The sequence below is a fragment of the Cricetulus griseus genome (assembly GCF_003668045.3).
Source record: "Cricetulus griseus strain 17A/GY chromosome 1 unlocalized genomic scaffold, alternate assembly CriGri-PICRH-1.0 chr1_0, whole genome shotgun sequence".
In the NCBI taxonomy this organism is placed as follows: Eukaryota; Metazoa; Chordata; class Mammalia; order Rodentia; family Cricetidae; genus Cricetulus; species Cricetulus griseus.
The window spans coordinates 134,021,919-134,048,987 of NW_023276806.1; the positions used below are offsets into that span (position 1 = coordinate 134,021,919).

Below are 27,069 nucleotides of genomic sequence, written 5' to 3' on the forward strand. Positions count from 1 at the left end.
CAGGTTTAAAAACTCCTTTATGATAAGGCATTGGCTGCAGAAGCAGTAAATACAGTCATTGTCATGGTATCCACAGATACACAAGTGTTTTTGGTTTTTTGAGACAGGGTTTCTCTGTGGCTTTGGAGGCAGTCCTGGAACTAGCTCTTGTAGACCAGGCTGGTCTCGAACTCAGAGAGACCCGCTTGCCTCTGCCTCCCGAGTGCTGGAATTAAAGGCATGCACCACCAATGCCCGGCTGATACACAAGTGTTTTATATTAAATGACTTACAATTACCACATTACCTAGGTATCTCCTATACATTTTAAATCATCTCTAGCTTGCCTATAGTGCCTTTACATTTTACCAGCTAAAGAATAATGATCAAAAAACTTTTGTTAGGTATGAATGTAACTTTTTTTCCCAAATATTCTCCTATCTGTAATTGAATTGAGGCCATGGATATCATGAACCATCTGTACCTCTTTTAAGTGATTTTTTTTTTTTTCTTGCATGCTATCTCAGTTTTTACCTGCTCAGGCTCATTTTCAGGTGCCTGGGATGATTAGACAATCCATAATTCTTACCAATCAAGTAAAAGAAGGAAAGAGAACTCCGAGCTTCTCTCCCAATTAACAGGTAGTTTGCTGTGGTCAGAATTAAATGTAGATTTTGCAGCAACACACATTAGTATTTTTATTATAAGTAACTGATTGAAAGTTTGTGAAATGAGTAAGTGCCCCATTTGAGTGACAGTTAATTAGTACAAGAGACCATTTTTGTTTCTGTATATGATAGAGTAAATTGATTTGATTCACTCTTCATTTTAACATTATGTATTTATGTTATTACTTTTACTTTAAGATGTATTTTGTTCCTTGCAGTGTTTGAGCAACACACCTCCACTTACTGAATATTTCCTCAATGACAAGTACCAAGAAGAGCTGAATTTTGACAATCCCTTAGGAATGAGAGGTGAAATAGCTAAGTCATATGCTGAATTGATCAAGCAGATGTGGTCTGGAAAGTTCAGCTATGTCACTCCTAGAGCATTTAAGGTGAGTATGATAAGCTTACTCTCAGCAAGTGTGCTCTTGTCCCCAGAAAATCAAGAAAGAAAAGAAAAAAATACTAAGGTGAAAGGGATGATGTCCCATTACAGTGTCATCCCATCCATGTGACACAGGGCACAGGACAGGGTGGGTGATTAGGGCTCTTTGTTTGTTTTTGTCTTTCTTTCTTTCCTTTCTTTCTTTCTTTCTTTCTTTCTTTCTTTCTTTCTTTTTTTCTTTCGGGGGTTTGAGACACCTGTGTAGCTTTGGAGCCTATCCTGGCACTTGCTCTGGAGACCAGGCTGGCCTCGAACTCAAAGAGATCCACCTGCCTCTGCCTCTTGAGTGCTGGGATTAAAGGCGTGCGCCACCAACGCCTGGAGTGGTTTTGTTTTCTTAATGTCTGGAAATGGGCTGGAGAGGGATGGCTCCAGTTAAGAGCACTTCCTACCTCTCCAGAGGACTTGAGTTTCCAGTACCCAGGTTGCCAGCACCAACATCAGGTGGCTCAGAAATGCCTCTGTGACTCAAGCTGGAGAGGATCTGATGCCCTCTTCTGACTTCCATGGGCATCTGCACTCAGGTGCAAACTCACACTTGTGTACACATAATTAAAACTAAATCTTTATGAAAAAGGTTACTAATAAAGGGAATAATAAGGGGAACAAAACAAAAAGACACTAATATGGTTTAAAGTGGTTTGGAATGTCTCTGGAAATCCTACATAAATATGTGATGTAAAGAACTTTCTTCAGACATGCCAGAATAACTTAGACATAACAAAATCTAAGTTATCTAGTTTATCCATATGATCATGTAGAGTGTAAAAAAAAGAACCAGAATGAAATTAATGTGCAGATTATATCTTCAGTAGTTCTTACACTTGGATGTTTGCTGTAAGCCATAGTCATTACAGGTAAGTGTCTTTCCTAGAACATCTACTAGAAAATATCTTGTTAATTATCTACCAGTTCTTAAAAAATGAGTCAGAGCTAGAGGTGGCTATGATGTTAAGAGCACTAGCTGCTCTTCCAGGGATCACATGGTAGTTACCTGCCATCTCTAATACCATTTCCAGGGAGGTCTGATGCCCTCTTTTGGTCTCCACGGGCACTGCATGCAAATGGTGCAAAGACAATGCAGGCAAAACACCCAAATATAAAAGGATGATAAAAAATTAAATACATGATTAAAAAATAACTGAGTCCTTTGACCCCATATGAGTGTGCACACAAACAGTAAATAAATGTAATCCAGGACAAATTCAAGTATAATACGAAGCAGTCAATAAATCAAACTACTCCTTCATTTATTCTTTCACATTCTAAACCTTGGGCAGACCTGCCCAGAAAAACCAACCCTCAAGTTTCATTTTGCTAGATTTTTTTCCTCTTTTAAGTTTTCTGTACATATACACCTATTAATTATCAGGCCTTTTCTATTCATCTTATGATTCAGATGATATTTTATTTAAAAATTCTAGTACTATAAAGATCAACGAAAATTGTAAAGAACTGTAATGTGCCTTTTGGCCATCAGATTTTTCCTCTCTTTTGCAATGTCCAAAAGTGTTTTTAGTTTTTCTTTAGCGACTCAGTAAAATGTTACTAGCTTTTAAGTCTCCAGTGTTTCACAATGTCTTGTATAAATTTTACCATACTTTGACTTTATTTGGTCCTCAAGTCAGGGTTTTCTGAAACTTAGAAAGTTATTTCAGAATATAGATTGATTGATGATTGATTGATTGATTGATTGATTGACTTTATTTGATCCTCAAGTCAATAACTTAGAAAATTATTTCAGAATATAGATTGATTGATTGATCGATAGATCGATCAATCTGGGCTGAGAACCTGCCCCCATTGTCTGCCTGCCAGTCATTATAGGAATACCTGTAGCTAAATAATGCCAAAACTCCTTAGGTAAATAGTGAAATGCCTATTAATAATGGCAATATAAGGCCAAGAAATGATTACTACATTTAGAGAGAGTTCTTTACATGTTTGGGTGTGTGTATATGTATGTGTGTATGTATATATATGTGTGTGTGTGTGTGTGTAATTTATATTATATGTTTATATATGATACATATTTTTTCTTATTTTATTTTGCAATGTGTTCTTGCTATATTACTAGGCTAGTCCCAAATTTCTGGACTCCAGCATTCCCTGTAGTAGCTTCCTGAGACCACAGGCTTGTCACTGTGCCCAGCTCTGTTTTTAGAGAGTCCACGTATTGTCTGTTTTGTCCCAGATAAAGATTTATCACATCTTTACTGGAAATTCAAAATAAACAAACTACATACATACATACATGTAGCATACTTGTGTTTATTCCTATTCTGTACAAGTAGTCAGTTTTAACTCTTCACAAAAGTTATTTTCCATAATGTTAGCACAAATTAAATGAACAAATACAGAAGCACACTCCTAGGGAAAATGCAGGGTTTGATTCTATCAACCCTTGGATCACATTTTCATTAACTAATCAATGTGTTCTTTGTTTTATATGTATGTCTGTTTGAAAAGTCCATATTTTATATGGTTGACACATAAATGCTGATTTCACAACCAACAGTATAACTCATTGCTTAAAAAAATTTATCTAATTGTGTTTTCCCCATAAAATATACTCACACTTTCTGTGTTTATGAACTCTGGCCAACACCTTAGCACTCTACTTGGGAAATGTTTTACACTCTAAATAGCCTACCAGGAAAGCACAAAAGTATAAAGAAGAAAACATAACTATAAAACTAAAAAAAATAAAATTACAAAATGAAGCTGAAACTAAAAGGTAGTGTAGCTTTCTTCCCCCAGTGGGGATGTGTAAATCACATAACAGGATTTTTTACTGGAACATATCTTCAGTTGATTTAACATGTGTCACAAATTTGACTTGGCATATTTCTCCTGTGGAAACTCATGAATATTGAGAACAACTGTGCTTTTGAGACATCCTGTCTATCTGATTTTGTGGTTTGTCTGTCTTACAGACACAGGTAGGACGCTTTGCACCCCAGTTCTCTGGATATCAACAGCAAGACTGCCAAGAACTCTTAGCTTTCCTATTGGATGGATTACATGAGGATTTGAATAGAATTAGAAAAAAACCATATATACAGTTAAAAGATGCTGATGGCAGGCCAGATAAAGTAAGTAAACTTCATGATGTTATTGTTATCATTGTTACAGTTTTCTCATACCGCTTAGTGACATGTGTTCATTTTCCTTGTAGGTGGTTGCTGAAGAAGCCTGGGAAAACCATTTGAAAAGAAATGATTCTATCATAGTAGACATATTTCATGGCCTTTTCAAGTCTACTTTAGTGTGTCCTGAATGTGCTAAGATCTCAGTAACCTTTGACCCTTTTTGTTACTTGACACTTCCATTGCCCATGAAAAAAGAACGTAGCTTGGAAGTTTATTTAGTTAGAATGGATCCACTTATTAAACCTATGCAAGTAAGTTATAACCTTTTTCTTTGTACTTGATATTTTTATGTAATTAGTGAAAGGGCTAGTATAAAACTTGTTGTTTTCTCCAGCACACTTCAGTGATAAAATTTATTGTCTAATAGATTTCATAAGCTAAATACTCTAGAAATTATACCTTTTTAGAATTATGAAAAGTTGAAGAATGTCATAGAAAAATAAATTTCTCTCATCAATGACAACCAACACGTTTGCTTTATAGTTTAAACCACTTGAGTTTTAAAGTGAGCAGTGAGCTCTAGGAGATGGGGGATTGTTACAGAAAGCCATAAAGGCCTATTTTGGTTTAAGGATTTGGTTCTTTGTCTTTTGAGTAATTTTTTAAGACTTGTATATATTTCAATACTTACATAAAGTTAAGGTAAATGGAAAAGGAGATAATTACTGAGTGTCCAAAAAAAAGGGGGGGGGGACAGAAAATAGCATTTAGAGCCTAGGTGCTAAGGTCAGGTATGCATGGAAAGAAAACAACCCGACTTTGCTACTCAAAGTAGCTTCAGTTTTTTAGGTGTTCTTCTGGTACTGAAAAGAGAAACAAAATAGAACACTAAAGAATGGTGAAGATTTCAAATAATTACTGTAGACCAAACAAGCTAGTGACACACAGACTTGTTCCTGGCAATGGTGAAGAGTGTTGACCTGGAGTCTAATTCATAGCATAACAGCACTGAAGTTGATAAGTTTTCTCAGCATATACAAATAGCTATAAGAAAGTTGCATCTTTCTAGTGCTGTGGAGAGATACCATGACCACGGCAGCTCCTTAAAGGAAAACATGCCATTGAGGCTTACTTAGTTAGGTTTAGTCCATTGTCATCATGGTGGGAAGCAAGGCGACATGCAGGCAGATATGGTGCTGGAGAATTAGCTGAGAGTCCTGCATCTAGATCTGGAGGCAATAGGAAGAGACCCTGGGACTGGCTTGGGCTTTTGAAACCTCAAAGCACAGCCCCAGTGACACACTTCTCCAACAAGGCCATAACTCCTAATCCTTTCAAATAACAACACTCTCTGATGACTAAGCATTCAGACATATGAATCTATGAAGATCATTCTTAGTTCAAACCACCATAGTTCATCAGAAATAGATCTGAGGGGCAAAGACAGGTTTTTGCAGCAGGGTAATGGAAGAAATAAGGTCTAGGTGAATGTACATCATGATAGTAGAGAGAAAACCATCATAAAGACTAGAAATCTATACACAAACCAAGAAGAGGTGAGAAGTAACCTGTTAGAATGTAAGGCACCAGAAATGAAACAGCTTTATGTGATGACAGGTTCAGGCAGTGGGCTACAGGTGGCTCTTTGAATTGGGGAACCAAGATACAATACAGCTAGAAAGTCATTATGATGGATATTATCACCCAGGAACATAGAAATTAGAGAAGTGCTCTGAGACTTTTTTATGAGTGGGAGCAATCACAGGCCCAGGCTCAACTAGTCAATGTTTGTCCAGTGTCATAAATTCATTACAAATTTTATTTTTTTTTTTAGTACAAAGTTATTGTTCCCAAAATTGGAAATATACTAGATCTTTGTGCAGCATTGTCTGCTTTGTCAGGAGTACCTGCAGATAAGGTGAGATGTTTCTGAGATTGAAGTACATAAATTGGTATTTAGTTTCTCAGTATTGTAAAGCCAGCTTAATAGAAATTTGTTTTCTTCTAGATGATAGTCACTGACATATACAATCATAGATTTCACAGGATATTTGCCATGGATGAAAACCTCAGTAGTATTATGGAGCGGGATGACATATATGTGTAAGTGTTTAATATCCGTTTATAATCTGTTGTTAAAAAGGTAAAAAAACTTAAAGAACTAACATAGAACATGTAGTTTATGGTCATTCTCACCCTCGTAGGTTTGAAATTAACATCAACAGGACAGAAGACACGGAACATGTGGTTATTCCTGTTTGCCTAAGAGAAAAATTCAGACACTCAAGTTATACCCACCATACTGGCTCTTCACTGTTTGGTCAGCCTTTTCTTATGGCTGTACCAAGAAATAATACTGAAGATAAACTCTATAATCTCCTACTCTTGAGAATGTGGTAAGTGCCAAATAAGCTTAACTGTGCAAAATAAACCTGAGGATAAAATATAAAGTAGCTAATGAAAAACACTGTGCAAGATACTACCAGAGTCTGACACACGTCTTTGTAACTCATGGACAGCAAAGCAGACAGAAGACTGCTGATGACAGCTGGGCATCAAGGCAATGACAAACGCCTGGGATCAAAATCCAGGCTGCAACCCCACTGCATGGACTGGGCTTGGAATGTGTGCCTATAACCCCAGCACTTGATGTGGAGGACAGACAGTCAAGAATCCTGATCCTGCTTCTTTACATAGCAAATTTGAGTCCATCTAGGCTACATAAAAGAGTGCCTCAAAACCCACTGAAAAAATAATGAGGTCGAAATAAAATTACAATTTCATCCATTGACTTGATCACATATAATTCACAACTGCGATTATTTCAAATCCAGAAACATGAATTCTTAGCTGTTTTACACCAACAGTTTACCATTAGAAGTTTTAGTTGACAAATAACTGTAATAAGTACAAACTAGAAATCACAGTAAATGTCAAATAGTCGTTTTTTTAAATGCATGTGGCTAGATCAAATACTCATTTCCTTTCAAAGGATAAGCTTAGTGCCCCAGACACTCTTTGCTTTTTTTTTTTTTTAAAAAAGCCTTGAAGTAAATAAGGTAATGGTGAATAACATTAGAGACCTCTTTTATCCTTTACAGCTAACATACTTGATATTTTCTATATACCAAATCATTATGATTTCATGATCCATGTATAAAGATCACACTATACAAATGTAAGTGTCCTCGCAACAAATAGACATCATGTAAATGAGGACCATTTATAAAATTCTTTTAAGTTGAGACATGATCTACTGTGCTGTACTTTTAACGTATAACATGGAAAACCCAGAGCTGATAAGGTGATTCAGAGGTAAGAATACTTGCCACCATGGCCAGCCCCCTGAATTCAATCACTGAGACCCACAAGGTGGAAGGAGAGAACCCCATGACTACACATGTGTCCTCTGACCTCTTGTCTTTACCCACATGATGCTCATGCACATACATTACAATTAAATTAAAAAGAACAGACAGCCAGGTGTTATGGTATGAGCCTTTAATTCCAGAATTGAGGAGGCGGAGGCAGGAGAGCCAGTTCAGTGTCAACCTGGTCTACATAGAGCGTTCCAAGTCAACTCTGCCAACTACAGATATACAGTGAGACCCTGTCTCAAAAACAACAAAAAGCAAAACCTATAAGTAAATAATGACTTTTTTTATATTAAAGAGCAACCAAGATATAAATTATTAGCCAGCTTTACTATATGAGTGTTAGGTCTTGAGTTTGAATTAAACTTGTTTTGTTTTATTAAATGAAATGGAAAGTGAATTTGACAAGCTTGTTGGTGACCTCATTTTACTGTAGCCGGTATGTCAAGATGTCTACTGAAACTGAGGAAACTGATGGGCCCCTGCGTTGCTGTGAGGACCAGAACATCAATGGGAACGGCCCCAATGGCATCCATGAAGAAGGCTCACCAAGTAAGACTTTCTTCCCATGTTCTGTCCACTACTGCCCTAGACAGTATTGCCCCAAAGAAAAGGTTGAGATGTGCATTAATAAACTAAAACACATGAGAAGATATGAAAAGCAATCTTTATAATTTTGAAACGTAATATAGGGTTAATTTAAAGATCTCTACTAAATACTAAGGTGAAATGGAAACAGATGAACCAGATGATGAATCCAGCCAGGATCAAGAACTCCCTTCAGAGAATGAGAACAGCCAGTCTGAGGATTCCGTTGGAGGAGATAATGATTCTGAAAATGGATTGTGTACTGAAGAGACTTGTAAAGGTCAACTCACAGGACACAGAAAGAGACTCTTTACATTCCAGTTCATCAATTTAGGCAACACTGATATCAACTACATCAAAGATGACACCAGGCATATAAGATTCGATGATAGGCAGCTTCGGCTAGATGGTGAGTATCTGTGAGAAGTAAGTTGAACACTGAACTTGAGCAGAACAAATTTTTTTAGGTGAAGGCCATGAAATTTAGACCTGTCATGAAAAAAAAAAAAGTTACTTACCTTTAAGAAATAAAAGCCTCATGTCTTCATATAGCAAGTGATAATCTTTTTACTAAAATGAGGTTAGTTTGTGTATGCTTAATCTTTGTGTTATTTTTTAACTCTTAGATTAGTTCGGTGACTTGGAAACGGTTGTTAGTATTTTGCCCTGATCACCAAGTACAAGTAGAAAATACTGTTTTAAAGAAATTGGTGTTTGTTTTTTCTGTTATATATATTGGCACTAAGATATATTGAATTAATGCACACTAAAGCTTACAACATTTTTAATTAAAAACACTTTTTCCACCTTAGAAAGGTCTTTTCTCGCTTTGGACTGGGACCCTGATTTGAAAAAGAGATACTTTGATGAAAATGCTGCCGAGGTGAGCCCCTGCTGCTGCTTCTTGACCCCTTCCTTACTCTCTCGATTGACTACGACAGTTGATCATACTCTTCTTTCCTCTCCCCTTGCTTCTACAAATATGTTGATTTTTAGCAGGGAAAGAAAAAAAAAAAAACAATTGTGAACTTTTTACTTTGTGAGGTAGAGAGTTGGTTTTGAGCACACTTTCTGTGTGTTTTTTTAGTCCCAGAGGTTCATGCACATGCAGCTAGACACATCCCAGCTGAGGCTTTGAAGACTGAGTGTTCAGTACAGTTAGGTGTGTCACCAAGATGAGCTTTGTTTCATTTGTTCTCTTCAGGATTTTGAAAAACATGAAAGCGTGGAATATAAACCTCCAAAAAAACCCTTTGTGAAGTTGAAAGACTGCATTGAGCTTTTTACAACAAAAGAAAAACTTGGTGCTGAAGACCCCTGGTAAGAAAAGATGTTAAGTGGTTGCATCTAGTTCTTTTTCTTTAAAGGTTTATTTTGGTCATATTGGCAAAATAATAACTAAACTTCCTTGATATTTTAGTAAGATCATTATATGTTAAGTTCTAGCCTAAAGAGGGGTGCTAACATCTTTTTTTTTTAAAGTATTACAGTAGTAACCTTGACTCTCATGACTGTCTTTGAATATTTATTTATATATTTGTATATTTGTAATGGTTAAGTTTATCAGAAAAATGTATAAGGATAATGAGGAATATCTTTCATGTTACCACATATTAAGTGTACAGTGATTATTCACTGATAACATGTAGGTAGAACTTGATAATTTTTAACCTACTGATTTGTAGTGTTCATTAATGCAGATCATCTCCTCAAAAGAACTTTATGGTCTTCTTCTTCTTCACAGGTACTGTCCAAATTGTAAAGAGCATCAGCAAGCCACAAAGAAATTAGATTTGTGGTCCCTGCCTCCAGTCCTTGTGGTGCACCTCAAGCGATTTTCTTACAGTAGATACATGAGAGACAAGCTAGATACCTTAGTTGATTTTCCCATCAAGTAAGTGGAAACTGTATTTAGTAAGCATTGGACCTTCTCTTTTCACATTGTAATTTTCTTATTTTGCCTTAGTAAACATCGGGTATAATTGGATCAGTTTAAATCTTGAAGTTTTGAATAGTTCTAGTAATTCATTAGGATTAATATTTCACAATTTTCTTGAAACTATTAATTGGAAACAGGTGCGCCCTCCCCCACCCTCCCCCAGTCCATTGGTCTCTCATTTTGACCAGTTGTAACTGGTCAGCAGGAGATGATTCTTTGATGAGGGTTGGAACCACAACCCATCTGGGTATAGGGTACAGTTAGAGACTGCACTTGTTTAGGAAAAGGCTGCAATAGGTTCTCCAAATCCTTAGTCCTTGAATATTTATAAGGAAGTTGCTTTTCACTTTTCGTTTTAATTTTTTTCCCTGGCACACTGTTAAGTTAAATGTGGTGGCATGAAAACATTAATCAGAATAGCATTCCATGTCGAATTATCAGCCCCTACACAAGGATTTCCCAGACACTCAAATCTCAGGGTTACGTGCATAATTTGGTGAGTTATATTTAGGTAATGTCTTGTATGAGGTAGGGATGTGTGTGTGTGTGTGTGTGTGTGTGTGTGTGTGTGTGTGTGTGTGTGTGTGTGTGTGTGTGTGTGTGTGTTATTGTGTTACTGTATTAATGATTATGTGTGTATGCATACATATATGAGAGTCAGTACTAGCAGAAGGCACTACAATTTATTACTTTAAAAGAAAAAGATTTCATCACTTTTAAAGGAAGCAGAACTTAACTGATTTTCTTTTTAACAGTGACTTGGATATGTCGGAGTTCCTCATTAACCCAAACGCAGGCCCTTGCCTCTATAATTTGATTGCAGTTTCCAACCACTATGGAGGGATGGGAGGTGGACATTGTAAGTTGACGGTTTACCTTTTAAATTTTTCCAATCTGTAGACTTTTCTGTAAAATAGTTAATACCTTTTAAAGTAAAGAAAATGTCAGATGTATTTTGCATATTATCATTGTTTAGTGTTTATAAATGAACAAATCGGCTGTATAATTTTAAAACCCAGTTCTAAAGGAATTAGTTAATCCTCCTCCTTAGCCGAAGGTCCAGGAAGAAGCATTGTCTGTTCAGGTGCTTTCCCTCCCCATTCTTCATTCTAGTTGTTTCTAACGAGACTGGTGTTGTGTTCTTTTAAATCATGCAGATCTGTTAACTTAAGCAATAGGGACTAACTAGCCATCTCAGTGACTTTCTCCTGAGACTTTAGACTCATGTTAGTTTGTGTCTACTTAATGTGTTGCTTTTACCACTGGTGATTTACAATGATTACCTTGTATCTTTCCACTTAAAATTGTGCTTAACCTTATGCTACTCTAAGGCTGAAAAATGTCATTGTTTATGGACTGTTACCTGAAGATTCCTCTGAGTGACCCAAAAGTGACATTCTTGATAAAGCTGAGTGTGTCGGATTGTAGTTCAGGTTGACTGTAACAGTTTGCACACTCCACCTGGTAGATTTTTATTCCTGTGATATGTTTTTTTTTTTTTTTGTCATTTTTTTGATGCAGAGTTGATTTCATTAACTAATTCGGGTTGTTAATAATTTCATAAGTAAAAATTACTATTATTTAATTTTGTAATCAAACTTAAGGTTCTAAAATAAGCTAGGTTGATTTTTTTTTTTCTTTATTTACTGAAATCATCAGAAGAGTATGGGGTGTGACTATCTGATAGGTATACTACAATTCATCTGTCAAGCTATGGGCTTTACCCCATAAGATTTTCTATTTGTGTCATTATTAGACTGTTGGTTTTCTTTTTCTTACATGTATATTTGGACATCTTTCTGCTTCTCTAAATGCACTTCCATTTCACCCAAATTCCAATTTATTTAAGAGTATTTATAGTTACTCTTAGGCTATATTTCTGTTGTTTTTTTTCTTCCCAGTGTTTTCATACTGTCATTAATTTTTTATTTACTCGATGACATAGGTTACCTATGTTCTTTAGGACTGAGAACGTTTCTTCTGTAAGTGCATTGTCTGTGCTTCAGGGCTCTTGAGTTGAGATAGCAAACCTACCACATGCAGCAGACTTTACGCTAAGTCCATGAAGATGTAAGGAAGCATACAGAACGAAAGACACACCCAGACGTTTAGTAGTGGATCCCAGTATTGGAAGGAGTGAAGAAAAACGTCTGAGGGGATACACAGAGGAAGCTGTTAAATCCACACAGTTTCTCAGCTCCCCATTAAAGCTGGTGGTTAGCCAGTGTATGTGAATAACCAACCGTTGTTGGGAAGTGTCCCATTAGCACACAGGAGCTTTGAGTGAATAGTTTGTACAGGGTGTGGAATACAGAAGCAGCCGGTTTTTGTCTTTCTCTTGTTCTATACTTAAAGACAAAAAAACTGTAGTGTGTAAAACTACAGATTAGGTAGAGTTGTCACAAAGAAGATGTCATAGGAAATTTAAATAAATAGTACAAATTCTAGATGTAGGAGTCAGAAATTGCCCTGGATTCAAGTCCTAGCTCCATTGCATAGCAGCTACACTGCCTTAACAATGATTCTTCTGCAAGCATTTGGTTTCTATTTGTACAGTGAGAAGAATAACAGTAATACCTTAATGTGGATACAGTGTATAGCACTGTGCCTGGTCACATAGCACTACATAAATGGTAATTATTATTGTCATTAGTGTTCTTTCTGTGAATTAAAATAAAGGAGTAATAATAATGTTATCTTCCCCCTCTGAAAAAAGTCAAAAGTTTCAGCTTAGGAAAAAAAAAAGTATTTCTTAGGCATTTAAATTACTAGCAATTATTCTAAAAGCCTTTGTCAAATCAAGTGAATGTATACTAGGCCTGATATGCATGATTATCATGTCAGTTAATAGATATTTCTTATGTAAGTGATTATAGAGTTTAAAGGATTCCCTCCAAAAGCCATTGATACTTCAGTCATATAAGTAATTATATTTTTTCATTAGATACTGCTTTTGCAAAAAATAAAGATGATGGCAAATGGTACTATTTTGATGACAGTAGTGTCTCCACTGCATCTGAAGACCAAATTGTGGTAAGTACATCTTCAGTTTCTGAGGTCATGGGTCAACTTCTTACAGACTAATATAAATTTAACAGAAGAAAGACTGGTTCAGGATGTGTGCTGGTGTATCGGGGTCTTTGGAGGGCCAGGCATGGTTGTGGGCCGTTTGAGACCAGCCTGGTCTACAGAGCGAGTTCCAGGACAGCCAAGGCTAAACAGAGAAAACCTGTCTCAAAAACAGAAAAGAAAAAGGGGCCTTTGAAACATGACTGCACACTCCACTGGTGTTTGCTTTGTTTCACAACAGAACACATTTTTATTTGCAAATAATGATTGATAGAAGGAAACTAGTGTGTTTTAAAAAGAAAACTAAAGTCATTGCATAGAGACTTGTTTTTCTCTAAATTTTACTCATTTGTTATAGTATTATAATAAGTAAGAAATTTAACAGGGCTGAAGAGTTAGCTCAGAAGTTGAGAACTCTGGCTGTTCTTCCAGAGGACCCAGATTCCATTCCCAGCACACAACTGTCCATAACCCTAGTTCCAGGAGATCTGCTGTCCTCTTGGCCTCCACAACATCAGACCTGCGCATGCTACACAGACGAAACACATATACACATAACATTTTTAAAGGTTTTTTTTTTTTTTTTTTGCTAAAAAGAGAAGTAGCAATATTTTCTTGTGGTATTTCCTGTATAGGTCTCATTTAGTCAGCTGTGTATGTGTCAGGCACAGAGTAGAGAGGACTCCACTCTAAACAGCTGTGTATTTTACTGTCTGTTTCCCTTACCACCCAGGATACAGACAGGTTAACAATCATAACATGGCAATTACCATTCAATGTTTCTGAGAAACATAGAAAGGGAAAACAAGACTATAGAAAGCCTGTCGTGAAGCATAAATGACAGACACATTGCTGGTATTCTAAACAAGGGGGGGGGGGTGACTAAAAGGAAAAGTTTGTATAGGATTTGGGGGAAGAAATTAGACAGTCAAATTTGTGCTCAGGTTGTTGGGCGGTGGCAGCACATACCTTTAATCCCAGTGTTCAGGAGCTAGAGTCAGGCAGATCTCTGTGAGTTCAAGGCCAGCCTGATCTGTAGAGCGAGTTCCAGGACAGGCTCCAAAACTACACAGAGAAAACCTGTCTCAAAAAAAAAAAAAATAGTGCTCAGGTGAAGAAAATTAATGTCATAATTGTTCTAGACGTTAAGCTCTGGGTAGCTAGGTAATTGACTGGTAAATTGTGTAGCAGTACTGTTTATCTTCACATTTCTCTGAGAAAAGTAGAGCAAGGCAGATTTGAAGGCATTGAGTAAAAGCAGAAAGGCTATGTGGCAAGCTGACAAGGTCTTTTCAGAAGTTCAAATATTCTGGACAAGAAGAAAGTGACTTGGGAGATATTTACTGGGTAGAATTCATAAAACCAAACTGGAGTTGCTTATAACCAAAACTGGAACTAAGTTTGCCAGTGACACTTGAAGTGTATTATACCTAGTTGTGTCAATTTTCATTTTGAGTGGCACTAATACTTAGGTTCAGCGTGAGAAGTAGATTATTTCCCTGAGGCAGGTTCTCACAGGGTAGTACAGGCTAGCCTCAGCCTCATGACAGTCCTTCTGCCTCAACCTCCTGAGTGCTAGGATGTCTAGTGAGAGATACAGATTGAGACAGATGGGTTCTGAGGGGCAGACATGGTGTTTTAAAGGATTTATTGAGAGTAGACCTAAGGAGAAACCGTGTCACCGAAGACAAAGATTACTGGGGAGAAGATGCTGTGAGATGTCAGTGCTCCTGAGAAATGGACCAGTATTACTTCAAAAGGCCACCAGTGAACTGAGACACTGTCGACCCCTGGAAAGCTATTCATTAGAATGCTTTGGGCAGATTGGTTACACTAACTGTTACTGAGGTGAGATGGATGCCACACTCTGTCAGCCCAGTGGAAGGAAGGGGGGGGTTGTGTTGAATGGAGAGTGCGAGTTCCCTTGGTAGTGGTTTTTGATGCAGGAAAAAAAACCAGATGTCTGGTATATATAGTACACAATGAATCGCAGTGATTGGCTAGGTATGGTGGCACGTGTCTATGATCTTAGCATTTCAGAGACTTGGACAGAGAGACCACAAATTCCAGAGCATCCTGTGCTATTGCAAGTTCCGGGTTAGCCTGGACTACCTTTTGTTGTTGTTGTTGTTTGTTGTTGTTGTTGTTACCTTGCAGAATATTAGGTTTCATTATGATGTTTTCAAACACTTTTTGTTGATTTCTTTTCCTCCCCATTCCCTTGTTCCTTGTACCCCTCAACCCCCATATCCTCCTTACCATATGTGTTCTTTCGCCCATCACTTTTCATCAAAACCTCTTGTTGCTTTCTCATGGTTTGCTATATGGTTTCATTTCCTGTTTCCACTCTCACACCCACTTATATATGTACATACATACATACAAGCACTCACATACAAATTCATGCATACATAAAAAATTAAATACATGCATACATACATAAACATTAAAAAGTTTGGATCTGCTTATAAGAAAACATGACCTGTCTTTTTGAGTCTATCATCCCACTTAATGTAATATTTTCTAGTTCGTCTTTTTTCCTGAAAATGTATTTCATTTTTCTTGACTGCTGAATAAAATCCCATTGTGTATATGCACCTTATTTTCACTGTCCAGTCATATGTTAACAAACATCTTGGCTGGTTCTGGTTCACTCTTGCTGTGAATGTAGCAGCAGTCTCTACATGTGCAGGTGTCTCTGATAGGATGTGGTCCCTTGACAAGATTCCCAACAGAGCTCTAGCTAGCTGACTCTCTGGGTAGGTCTTATTTTAATGTTTTGAGACACCTCCATACTGATTTCCATAAAGGGCTGTACTGGTTTACACTACCACCAGCAGTTGATGAAGGTCCGCTTTCCCTACATCCTCAACACAGGACTTGTCTTTCATTTCTTGATATTAGCCATGCTGACTTCGATGAAATGGACACTCTAGATTTACATTTTCTTGTGGCTAAGCATGGTTAATAATTTTTAAACTATTTACTGACTATTTGATCTGCTTATGAGAAAACAGGATTTCTTTCTTTTTGAGTCTAAGAGCTGTTTATTTCATTGGCCCTTTTATTGATTGGCATCTTGAATTGGGGGTGTTTAAGTTTAGTAGTTCTTTATATGTTTATCTAGATTTCAACCCTGACTGAGAGATGTAGCTAGCAAAGATTCTTTGCTTCTATAGGCTGTCAGTTTCCTTTGCTCTGCAGAAATATTTTATAATTTCCTGTTGACTCACGTGTTCATTATTTTTAAGTAATACAGGAGCCACAAAGATGACTCTGTGGTTAAGAGCATTGTGTTTAATTCCCAGCACCCACACATACATTGCAGCTCACAACTGTCTTTATTCCAGTTCCAGGGGATCCAGTGCCCTCTTGTGGCTTCTCCAGGCATTGGACTTCTAAGTGATAATCAGACATACATGCGGAGTAAACACTAATTCAAATAAAAAAATTTTTAAATAAGTTTTAAAATCTATACTTATGACTGATGGAAAATATTCTTTTTAAATAATTTATTTCAAGCTGGGAGTGGTGGCATATGCCTTTAGTCCCACCACTCAGGAAGCAGAGGCAGGTGGATCTCTGAGTTCAGGGCCAGCCAGGACTACACAAGGAAAACTTGTCTTGAAAAAAAGGAAAACATTTTATGTGTTAATTGTACCAAGAATAGGTTTCTTTTTGACATCTTCATGTGTGTAAGTGGTGTGCTTCAGTCATGTTCACTCTGTTCTCTTTTCTTGTCCTCAATCATCCTCTTGCACTTTCATGTCTTTAAAAATAAAAAAGCATAAGCACTGGAGGAAAGGTTGTTAATACAGTAGGGGATGTTGCATGAGGCCAAGCATGAGATGAAACAGTGTTGGTTGGAAAGACACTCGTCTTAAACTTAAAAGAAAGAAAACCCTAATTGTGTTTTATATTATAGTAAGTTAATTTGTGTTTTGGCTGTATATATTTCTTAGCCCAAATTATATAGAATGAAAATACTAAATATAGAAGTAATTATATTTAGCCAATTTTATAAGCTTCCATTTGGTCATGTATAGTTTTTCTACTTGATTTATCTTTTTTTTTTGTCACTAAAATTGGTTATTAGTTACAGATCCGTACGATATCAAGTATGACCCTTGTGTGTTGACATCCTGTGCTTGCTTGTTTGACAGTCCAAAGCAGCATACGTACTCTTCTACCAGAGACAGGACACTTTCAGTGGGACTGGCTTCTTCCCTCTTGACCGAGACACTAAAGGTGCTTCAGCTGCCACAGGCGTCCCCCTGGAAAGTGATGAAGACAGCAATGACAATGACAATGATATAGAAAATGAAAACTGTATGCACACTAATTAATGAAAGTCCAAGAAGCCATAAAGAGAGACTTTCCTGCTGGTGGTGTCTATGGAAATGAAGTAGCCCACCACATTAAAACACAAGTCTGAGATGAGGAGTTTCAGATAACCGAATGTAAATCCTTTATCAGATTTTAACTTGTGCAGTACTTGAAGTGAAACACAATGAAAACTTTAACAGAAATTGTCTCTTAATACATTTACAGTCTTGTATTTACAAGCTAAATATATATAGGAAATCACAAATAAATCCCTTTTAAGTTTGCTGCTGTTTTGATGAATTATGTTTTCTTTAATTCTTTTGGATGTGACTTAATTGATGACAAATGTTAAATTTGTGGATGTTGGTCATTAATTTTGCTCTAATAATACTGCAAGAAAACTATGGCTGAACTTAGTTCTTGGGTAATCTAGTTCATGTGTGTTAGGCTGCTGTCTGCACCACTCCGGTACTCCACAGCAATATCGGTGTGCCACAAATACTGCAGTGTGTCCTTGGAACGCTAGATTTTCAAATCTGTCCCTGGTAGTCAGTATGGGTCTGTTTTCAAAACAAAACAAAACAAAAAACAAAATGATCATAACATGAGAAATAACTTGGCAAAGTTTCCTTTTGTTGTATCATTCAAATGCAAAACATTACATTTACCTCACTCATTGTGGGAATGGGTTCTAGATTTCACACTTCATCAAAAGTCATTTTTCAGCTGTGTGTAAGTATTTTTCACCAAGATTGGAATCTGTTCTTTAAAATTTCAAATTTTTTTATTTATTTAAAAATGCTTATCTTTAGTCAACTGTTGGTCCAAAATTAAATTTTTTGCTGTCTATTGTTCTCTACCCTTTTTTTGGTAATTTGGCAACTTCTTAGCTCTCCCAATTTCTGTAATGTAAAGACAGGCTGAAGAGTATTCTGTATCTGTAATCATAATTGCATCAAACTTAGGTGAGAGAATTTTTGTTCATGCACTAGCCTTTAACTCATTGATAACGTGGCTATAGAGGTAGGTCTGTTAACTTTCTCTGTGTGTTCCTGATGGAATCACCATAGCCTTACAGCTTTTCTCAGAAGGTGACTTGTATAAGAGAGACGGCATTTGCATGTTCCCAGCGTCAGACCTGTGCAGCATATGAGGCGGACAAACCTGGGGTTTCAATTTAGTTTCTCACATTCAAGGATCCAGGATGCCAAATATATGTGTGTGCATTTGAGACATTTTCATTTGCTGCTTTCTTTCCCTATGATCCAGTTGAAAGAATGTACCGTTGATTGGCATACAATACTGCCTTTAATAGGAGATTAGATGCTGGGGCACATTTCACATAGGACTACCTGAGAAATCGCTTTGTGTCCCACTGTTATTAAAGCAAAAAGTAAAATGTTCTTCACTTGAACTAATCAAATACAATAGATTATAAATTGTGTATTGTAAATAAAAGTTCACTCTGTGAGTGCACATTTTGGTAAATTATTTATTTATGTTAGCATTTTAAAAGAAAAAGGAAAAAAGTGGAGTTGACCAGGACAAGTAAGGTATGTTGATCATGGCTTTGCTTTATATCTTGATATTAAAGCTGGTTTTTTATCCTGGTCTTTTAAAAGCTGCTTTGTTTTTTGTTTTGTTTTGGTTTTTGGTTTTTGGTTTTTTTCTTTTTTCTTTTTTTTCTTTCCTTTTTTCCTTTTTTTTATGTAAACTAACCTCCTGCATGACAGAGGTTAATATTTTGTCAGCACTTGGGTTCACTTGAGTTTACATTTGAAATGTGCATGTTTATTTATACAGATTTCAATAAAGCTATTGAAGGCCTTATTCAGTCTTTTATTTCTTACTCTGGAACCGTTAAAGTCAATCCCCTGTTTTCTGCATAGATACCTTTACAGTACATTATGGTTACTACAAGGTACAGTGAATCAAGTCCTATGGAGGATGTTTTAGACTTGGGGCTCTTTTTTCTGTGTTTTAATATATGTTCTCTAAGCAGACTACACAACCTTCTGCCTGCCTTTTGAGCATGCATTCATTCTGCCCTTGATCCATCCATACTTCCTTTTTGGAAGTTTTAAAAGTCAATGTTAAGTTGTTGTAGATCTAGCTAGATTATAGTCTCCACCCTGATTCTCCAAACAGACTAGTTCCTTTTGTTTGTTTGCTTTGTTTACTTGATAATTCATTTGTTTATTTTTTGAGTGGGTCTCAGGCTGACCTTCAGCTCACCTTGTAGCCCAGGCCAGGCTCCAAGTTTTTGATCTTCCTTCCTAGGCCTCTCAAACTCTGGGGTACAGGTGAACACCACCATGCCCTAAGACCACATCCTTTTCATACCTGCCATTGATTTCTTTCCTACTGAAAAGAAAGTTTTACATCAAGAGTGCTGTCGATGCCACTGAATCTATCAAATGATAGCTTCATCCACAAAAAGTAAACTTTGTAGCATAAAAAGAATTAAAAGGAGATATCCATATGGTAATACAGGGTAGTAGGAATATATTTAGATTAGAATTCTACTTCTAACTTTGCCTGTTAGTAATTATATGACTCTGAACTTAATCTTTCTAGTCTGTTTCTTCACACCTTTAAAGTAATGATGACAATAATAGCCGATGTATATTGAGGGGCTTCCTCTAAACCAGTCACTGTATTGAAGTGTTTATGTGCATTATCCCATTTCGCCCCGCAAAGGCTGTGGTAGAAACAGTTGTCATCCTCACCTCCCATACGTATGTTGTAGACTAAGTCCCCACAGTTAACTATGTGGTAAAGCCAGCATCCAGCCCTCAGATGTATGCTGCCTCACTGTGTTACAGTGCCTTTCTTGCCAGAGAACTCAAATGAGATCTTCTTGTCTTCCATCAGGAAGAGTTTCGTGAACAATGTGGTGGTACTCATTACTGATCTCTTCTGTCTGCATGGAAAGTGGTGTTAGATAATTTTACCTCTGAAAAGACCTTCTTCTCCTCTAGTTAGAAGAGTATCATCTGGTATATTTTCATTCCAAAATGAACCTTATCAACTCATTTACATTATTCATTTTTCTGATTAAATGTTAAACATTATGTGGTATATAACAAGCCATTTCCCCAAATTCAACCCTGAATGTCATCTTTTTTTTTTTTTCTCTTTGCCTGTAATGCTCTTATTACGTCTCATTTATTTGGGAAGGAGTTGCATGTGTGCATGTCATGGCACATGTGTGGAGATCTAAGGACGACAGCTTGAGCAGGACTATGTTCTCTCCTCCCACCACGTGGCTCCCTCAGATCCCTGGAAGCGCCTTTCCCTGCTTAGCCATCTCACATTCATTCGTTTCACTAGTTGTGGGAGGGGCACTGTGTACCATGGGAGGCACAAGGTGGCCAGAGGGTAACAGACTCTTTTCTCTCTTTCCAGAGGTCCATCTTGTGTCATCAGGGTTTCACAGAAAGTCCCTTCATCTTCTGAGCCATCTCCCTGGCCCCTGTATTTATATTTAAATGATCTCTGAAAAAGCTGCCACCTGGTGCTTTAAATCGTCCTTGCTTTTGCTTGTAATCCGATTTTAGTAGTTCTGTGTTTATCCTTGCCTTGCAGTCAACCAGGTATTTAAAAACACACAAAACAATGATCGAGGCATAAAGAAAATCAGCTAGTACCAAAACAGGTGTTGTGCAGGGGCAGCGCTTTTCTTTATGAGTGAAGGTGAGGTAAGGCTGTCTTACAAGAAGGAAGCCAGGACATTATAGGAGACAGGAACTGTACCAAAGGGGAGAGACAGGAGTTTCCGCCTGGGGAAGAATTTATTGTCACTAATGGTGTTCAGTACTGGTACACAGTTGGGCTTTTGTCAATTTTACTACTTCAAAGGACTCCGCAGACTATTGTTTCACGGTTGCTGCCTTTTTGTTCTGATGCACAGTTGCAGATGAAATGGGCAGCCCCTTGCCAGTTAGCTAAGGTAGTACTGTAAGGAGATCACTTGTGTATCATTCAGGAGTTGGGGTACTCCAAAAGGTCAGAAAACTGATCAAATGAAACTTAGTTCTGAAGCCAAAGAACAGGGCAGTCTTCGTACTTTTTACTTTGTAATAAAATTGATTTTTTGTTACTGATTAATTTGACCTGTCTGAAGTTTGAAATAGCTTCTCTTGAAAATATGCTGATGCTTTCAGATAATCCTTTTAAGTGTTACTTGACAAGAAACTAGAGAATAAATCAGTGTACTTATACCCTTGGTGTTGCAGATGGGTGTTATATATTGTTTCATGGCCAAATTTTTCTAATGAGAAAAGTAATTTTATTACGAATTCTAGATTTGGGACATTTTAATTGAGTATGTGTATGCTTTATATGTTTATATTTACTATAAATTACAGAAGAAATTGCTAAATGGTTTAGGTAACATGTTCATATACAGCTGGATATATTCTCCTGTTTGTTTCTTAAAGAAATGGCTAAAAAACGCAGTCCGAAGATTTTTTGGGGGGGTGGGGGCAATTGTAAGCATTGAATACCTACCTGCATCATACCATGATCTGATTATTCCACAGCCCTGCTTTAGGGTACCTGAAGCTAGCCACAGTAGTTGAAGGGAAAGGCCCAATATTATGAGAATTAAAAATTACTCAAAAACTGACTTATAATATTTTGGACAAGAGTTTCAGAAAGTAGAAAAGTCAGATAGGTTTACTATTTATTGGTCTGTTAAGGTTTGGTCCCCTTGCCAAAATTAAAGTTAATGCAATTCTGCAAATGTGCTAAAAATAGTCTTTTTGGAAATGATTTTGAATAGTATAATAGGATGTCCATGGAGTTTGGAAGAAGGTGTGTGGTGCCCTGGAGCTGGAGGTGTAGGTGCTTGTGGATCTGCTTGATGTGAGTGCTGGGAACTGATGAGCTAATCTTTGGGAGGAGCAGGAAGTGCTCTGTTAACTGCTGAGCCATCTCTCAGCCCCAAGATTGCATTTTTTAGTGGGCACAAAACATTGTTTTGGTAGTTGACTATTGAGTTAAAAAAAAAAAAAAAAGCATGCCTGTGTTTGGTGTTTATTCTGCTGAACTCCCCACCACTACCAACACACACACACACACACACACACACACACACACACACACAACACACACACACACACACACACACACACCAGGAATTTATAATTTCATCTATATTATTTGGTGGAAAACATTGTGAGTTTCATATACTATGACCTTCATTCAGGTTTGTTGATAGCTACAGTTAGGTCTGCATACATTAAAGAAAAGCAGTAAACCTGGGAGCAGCTCAACAATCTTTTCTAAATAGTATATATCCTAACACTTTCTTGGTGATGGCAGGTTCCTCTTTATTTATCTGCAATATGCCAAGAGAGTAGGGAACAGCCTGTCTGATGTCTCTTTTTATAAGGTCCTAACCTTGTCATTAAGGCTTTGTCAAGGTCATAATCCTAGCTATAGTAGCATACCCATACTGAATGGTAGTCTTTAGTAAAAGCTCCATTTTTGGAAAGATCTTCTAGGATTGTATGGCTCAGCCCAATCCCTACTGCTTCAGTGTAATCTCTGTTAACAGTCTCTCTTCACTCCTGTATTAGGAGTCACAGGCAAGCAAAACCAATAGGATGTATATGTAGAAAATAATAGAAATTGGCTCATGTGAAGGAATCTGAGAACTTCTAAGGCAATGGTGGTAGTTCCAGTCACCATCCAAAGGCCTGACAACCAAGAAAGCCAGTGACATTCATCCCAGCCTACAAGCCAGCAAGCTTGAAATCAAGAAGAGTCAGTTTCTACTTGAATCCAGAGGCAAGGCAAGTCCAGGGAGCCAGCTCAGGGCAATCAAGCAGAAGTTCTTCAGACGGAAGCATTAACATCTGTTCCATTCTGGCCTTCAGTTGGGGTAAGACTCAATACGGGTCTTTACCAAAATAATGAAGTGCTGTATAATCCAGTCTAGAAGATAGAAACTTAATCAAGCCCCTCCACATATAAGTATTGTTTAGACATAGGGTTAGACACCAGAGTTCCGGGCCTATCACTTTTGTGTACTTAACACCTCTCTCACTTTCTTGATTTATAAAGTAGGGCAAGTCCGGAATTTCCATCAAAGAATACTTAGACTGAGAAGGTAATTGGGAGACGGTAATTCTAGGAAAACTTTTTAGCCAACCAGTGGTGTATAGTTCCGTTGTTGAGGACAAGTGTGGAATTGCATTCCCCTTGTACATGTCATCGCTCCCAGCATGAAGTCCCCTAAGAATTATCATGAGATTTAGATTGTCTTAAGCTTTATGAAGAGTGCAAAGGGTGTTATTACTAAGGAAACAATGAAGACACAGGATTTATTATTGCTTGAGCCATGTCATCTGCTATAATGGCATTGAGGAAAAAGGTAAGGATTGTCCTCATCTAATTTCTTCCCTTCCCTCGAATGCATACTACAGTCTTACTGTCTAGGGCTTCCCCATGTGTTCTCTTTACATGGTCTTCTTTATCTACTGTCAGGTGAACTTTCCCACTTCTCAGGACACATAGGCCCCTACCTCTGTTTCATCTGTTAAGTCACTTGCTACTCTGGCTATAAGTCATGAGTCTCTCTTCGCCAACTACTCCTAATAGAATAGAGTGGTGTAGTGTCTCTGTACATGACTGTTAGAAGGAGACATTTTCTCAAGGCGGGCCCTACTCCCATCTCAAGAGACTGAAGCAGGGCAGCAGGATCATAAATGTACGGGTGTTGTGAACTACAGACCGAGTACTTTGGTAAGAACGTGTCTGAGAATAGAACATGTAGGCTGGGGCTGTAGCTCAGTGGTAGGGCATTTCCTGAAGTCTCCAGCACACAAGGAATTTCTCAAGCATCGTTGACCTTGTGATTTTTTTGTTTCTGGCACTACTGAGCACATGTTTGAAGTTTTAAAAGTAGATAAAAGTGTGCATTAACAATAGGATAGAGCTAGGCTAGGAGTGCCCTGTGTCCCCAGTGTGGGGGTGGGGAGAGGGTTGAATGCTAGTAACATTTTAAATTGAGTACACTTACGAAAAATGTATGTTGATTTTCACTTGAATTACCTAAAGTCACAAGCCCTCTCTGTCTCTCTGTAATCTTTTCACATTTAGGCTTTTGTTTGTATCTTTATGGACTTGGAGCTCTATTACTGTGTAAGCTTTTATGTTTTTCAGAAAGGGGTGTGTCGGACTCAAAGTAAAATAGAGCATGTGGTAAGTGCTTCTTAGTAAGTGGTTTATTTCATGTGGATTGTCCAGGAACTTTTACTGTAAGGAATTCTCTGTTCCAATAAGGAAGACATTGCTGCTATATTTTGCTCCTGAGAGCAACTGGAATCTCCATTTGCATAGAGGCCCTCTTTCCCTAGAAATAATACATACCCCTGGCTGTAACCAGGTAGGAATCACCTTTTAATCTGAGGGAGCGGTAACCCCAAACATTTCTCTGCCTAGTATAGTTACCTAAAGAGAGAGTGGCTGACTTGGTTCTGTTTGCTGGTTTTAGTTTTAGGTCTTGCTGTAGCTTGTTTGCCTCAATCATCTAGATATGACCTTAGAAAACTTTTAGATGATAGAAGAAAATTGTTACCTAGGACTGGTGAGATGGCTAGTGAGTAAGAGTGCTGGCCTATAAGCCTGATGATCCAAATTCCATCCCTAGGGCCCACATGGTGGACGGAGAGAAACAGCTTCTGTCAAGTTGTATTGAAAGTCCTTTATAAGTTGCAAGTTCAGACATTCTAATACTTGTCTTTGCAAATTCTGGGTTTTTCAAAAGTCATTCTGTTCATGCCAGTGTCTCACACAGAGTTAGACTTGTGACCTCATCCTTGAGTGAGTGTCCAGAAGGACAGTCAGCTGGCATTCTTTGAGGGGGGGGGGACTTTGTTTTTTAGGAAATGCAGGGTCCTTCTTTAAAAAAAATAAAAAGTAATGTCCACTTTTCCCCCCAGAGTTACAAAGTGGCATCTTGAACCTGGGATGAGAATGGAGAGGTATGGCACACTAACCTTGATAGTACTCACATTCTTTGTGACCTGTGTCAAAGATTACAGTCCTTGGAGCCAAGGATATACCCTCCCATCCCTAAAACCACAAGCTTTGTCTCAGGAAGTTTGAACTTGAAAAGCAACAACAGAAAAAAAAAAAAAAAAGGAATTTTTAACTCTTAACACATAGCTCTTGTTCATGAAATTCATGGTTTGGGGACCTTTTCTTTGTTTTCAGGTGCTATGGCTCTCACCCAGGGCCTCACACATGGCAGGCAAGCAGTCACTCTCTCAGCCATACCCTCAGTCTCTGACACTATCATTTCAGCAACATGGTTCACAGTATAGATGAATGTATAGTGTATAAACAAATACTGCATTTACAATGTATGATGCCATTTGTAATACCAAGAAATGTAATAAACATGTTTTGGTCAATTTAATCTCTATATTTGTACAGTTAATTTTCTTACCGTATTTCCAAGTGCTGCATCATCCGTTATACGTTTTCAGTTGTCATCCCCAGCTGTCTTATGAGGGAAGAAGTGTACCACACAGTGTAGCATAGTGATGTGGTAATCCATTGATTTTTATTTGCTAATTTAAAAGAACAAAGCAAAGGTATGGAGTATGGGGATGCTAGCCTTACCTTTAACCCAGGCACTTGGGAGGCAGATGCAAGCAATTATCTGTGAGTTTAATGTCTGCCTGGTCTACAGAATGGAGTTTCAGACTAGCTGAAACAATATAGTGAAACCCTGTCTTTAAAAAAGTGTAATTTATTTTTTAAGTAAATAATTTGTCAAGCACGATAATGCATACCTGTAATCCCAGCATTTTGGGGTGGAGGCAGGAGGATCAGGAATTCAGGATCCTTCTTGGCTGTAGAATGAGTTCCATACCAACCCCAGCTGCATGAAACCCTGCCTCAAGAAAAAAAAAAAAAAAGTAAAACTAAAATTAAGAAGAAAAACTTACTTTAAAACCTGCTATCAAAATGAGTGTGGCAAAGTGTCTAGATATAAAATAGAAATAACTGAAGGCACAGAGACATTTAATTGCAATCATAATAAACTCCATGTTCAGAGGGTTTATGTGGAAGGTGCTGGCTCATGATGAGTCTGTGATAGTCTAGGGAAGCCTGAGTAGCTAATTACCAAGGGAGGAAATTTTAAAATGACAGTGCCATTGTACGTAACCACAAAGTCTACATTCAGACTCCAAGTTCTTGGCGTACTCCTAAACAATACACAGAGCAGGAACTACAGGGAAAATAATTGTTAAGCTTCAGGTAATTCAGAAGCAGTTCAGTCCAAAGGAGAAAGTTTGGAGGTCAAGTCTGACCAAATAGGAACTTAACAACAGCTCGGGCTTTTTCACTGAAACTTGTGAATGACTGGGCATTAGGAGCAGAAACCACAACCTGGGCCTATGCCTGTTCCTTAAGAAGGAAAATGCATTAATAAAGATCAAGGAGCTAGTTAGTAACTAACCTGCCTACTAAAAAGAATTTATGTTGTTCAGAGAAAGAACAAAGGTTTGAAGAGAGCTGAGTGTTAAGAGCGCACTTGCCTCTGTTCTTACTAGGAGACAATATCACA

At 37.6% G+C, this 27,069-nt stretch overlaps 1 protein-coding gene across 7 annotated transcripts in view; it reads left to right on the top strand.

Annotated features, from left to right (window-relative positions):
- Nucleotides 1–19,310, top strand: part of Usp15 (ubiquitin specific peptidase 15) — an 87,124-nt gene extending 67,814 nt beyond the window's left edge. For 4 of the 7 annotated variants that reach the window (XM_027392281.2, XM_027392282.2, XM_035450537.1 and 1 more), the window contains 14 exons: nt 866–1,039; nt 4,029–4,187; nt 4,271–4,495; nt 6,019–6,102; nt 6,193–6,287; nt 6,389–6,580; nt 7,995–8,110; nt 8,283–8,555; nt 8,959–9,029; nt 9,351–9,466; nt 9,891–10,040; nt 10,841–10,944; nt 13,030–13,118; nt 17,318–19,310. In XM_027392281.2, coding sequence (XP_027248082.1) covers nt 866–1,039; nt 4,029–4,187; nt 4,271–4,495; nt 6,019–6,102; nt 6,193–6,287; nt 6,389–6,580; nt 7,995–8,110; nt 8,283–8,555; nt 8,959–9,029; nt 9,351–9,466; nt 9,891–10,040; nt 10,841–10,944; nt 13,030–13,118; nt 17,318–17,500 — 2,031 coding nt within the window. In that variant the 3' untranslated portion in view covers nt 17,501–19,310. Of the gene's footprint in view, nt 1–865; nt 1,040–4,028; nt 4,188–4,270; nt 4,496–6,018; nt 6,103–6,174; nt 6,290–6,388; nt 6,581–7,994; nt 8,111–8,282; nt 8,556–8,958; nt 9,030–9,350; nt 9,467–9,890; nt 10,041–10,840; nt 10,945–13,029; nt 13,119–17,250 lie in introns of those variants that run through there. The other 3 variants (XM_027392283.2, XM_035450538.1, XR_004771600.1) reach the window with 3 other exon arrangements.
- The last annotated feature ends 7,759 nt before the right edge of the window (nt 19,311–27,069 follow it).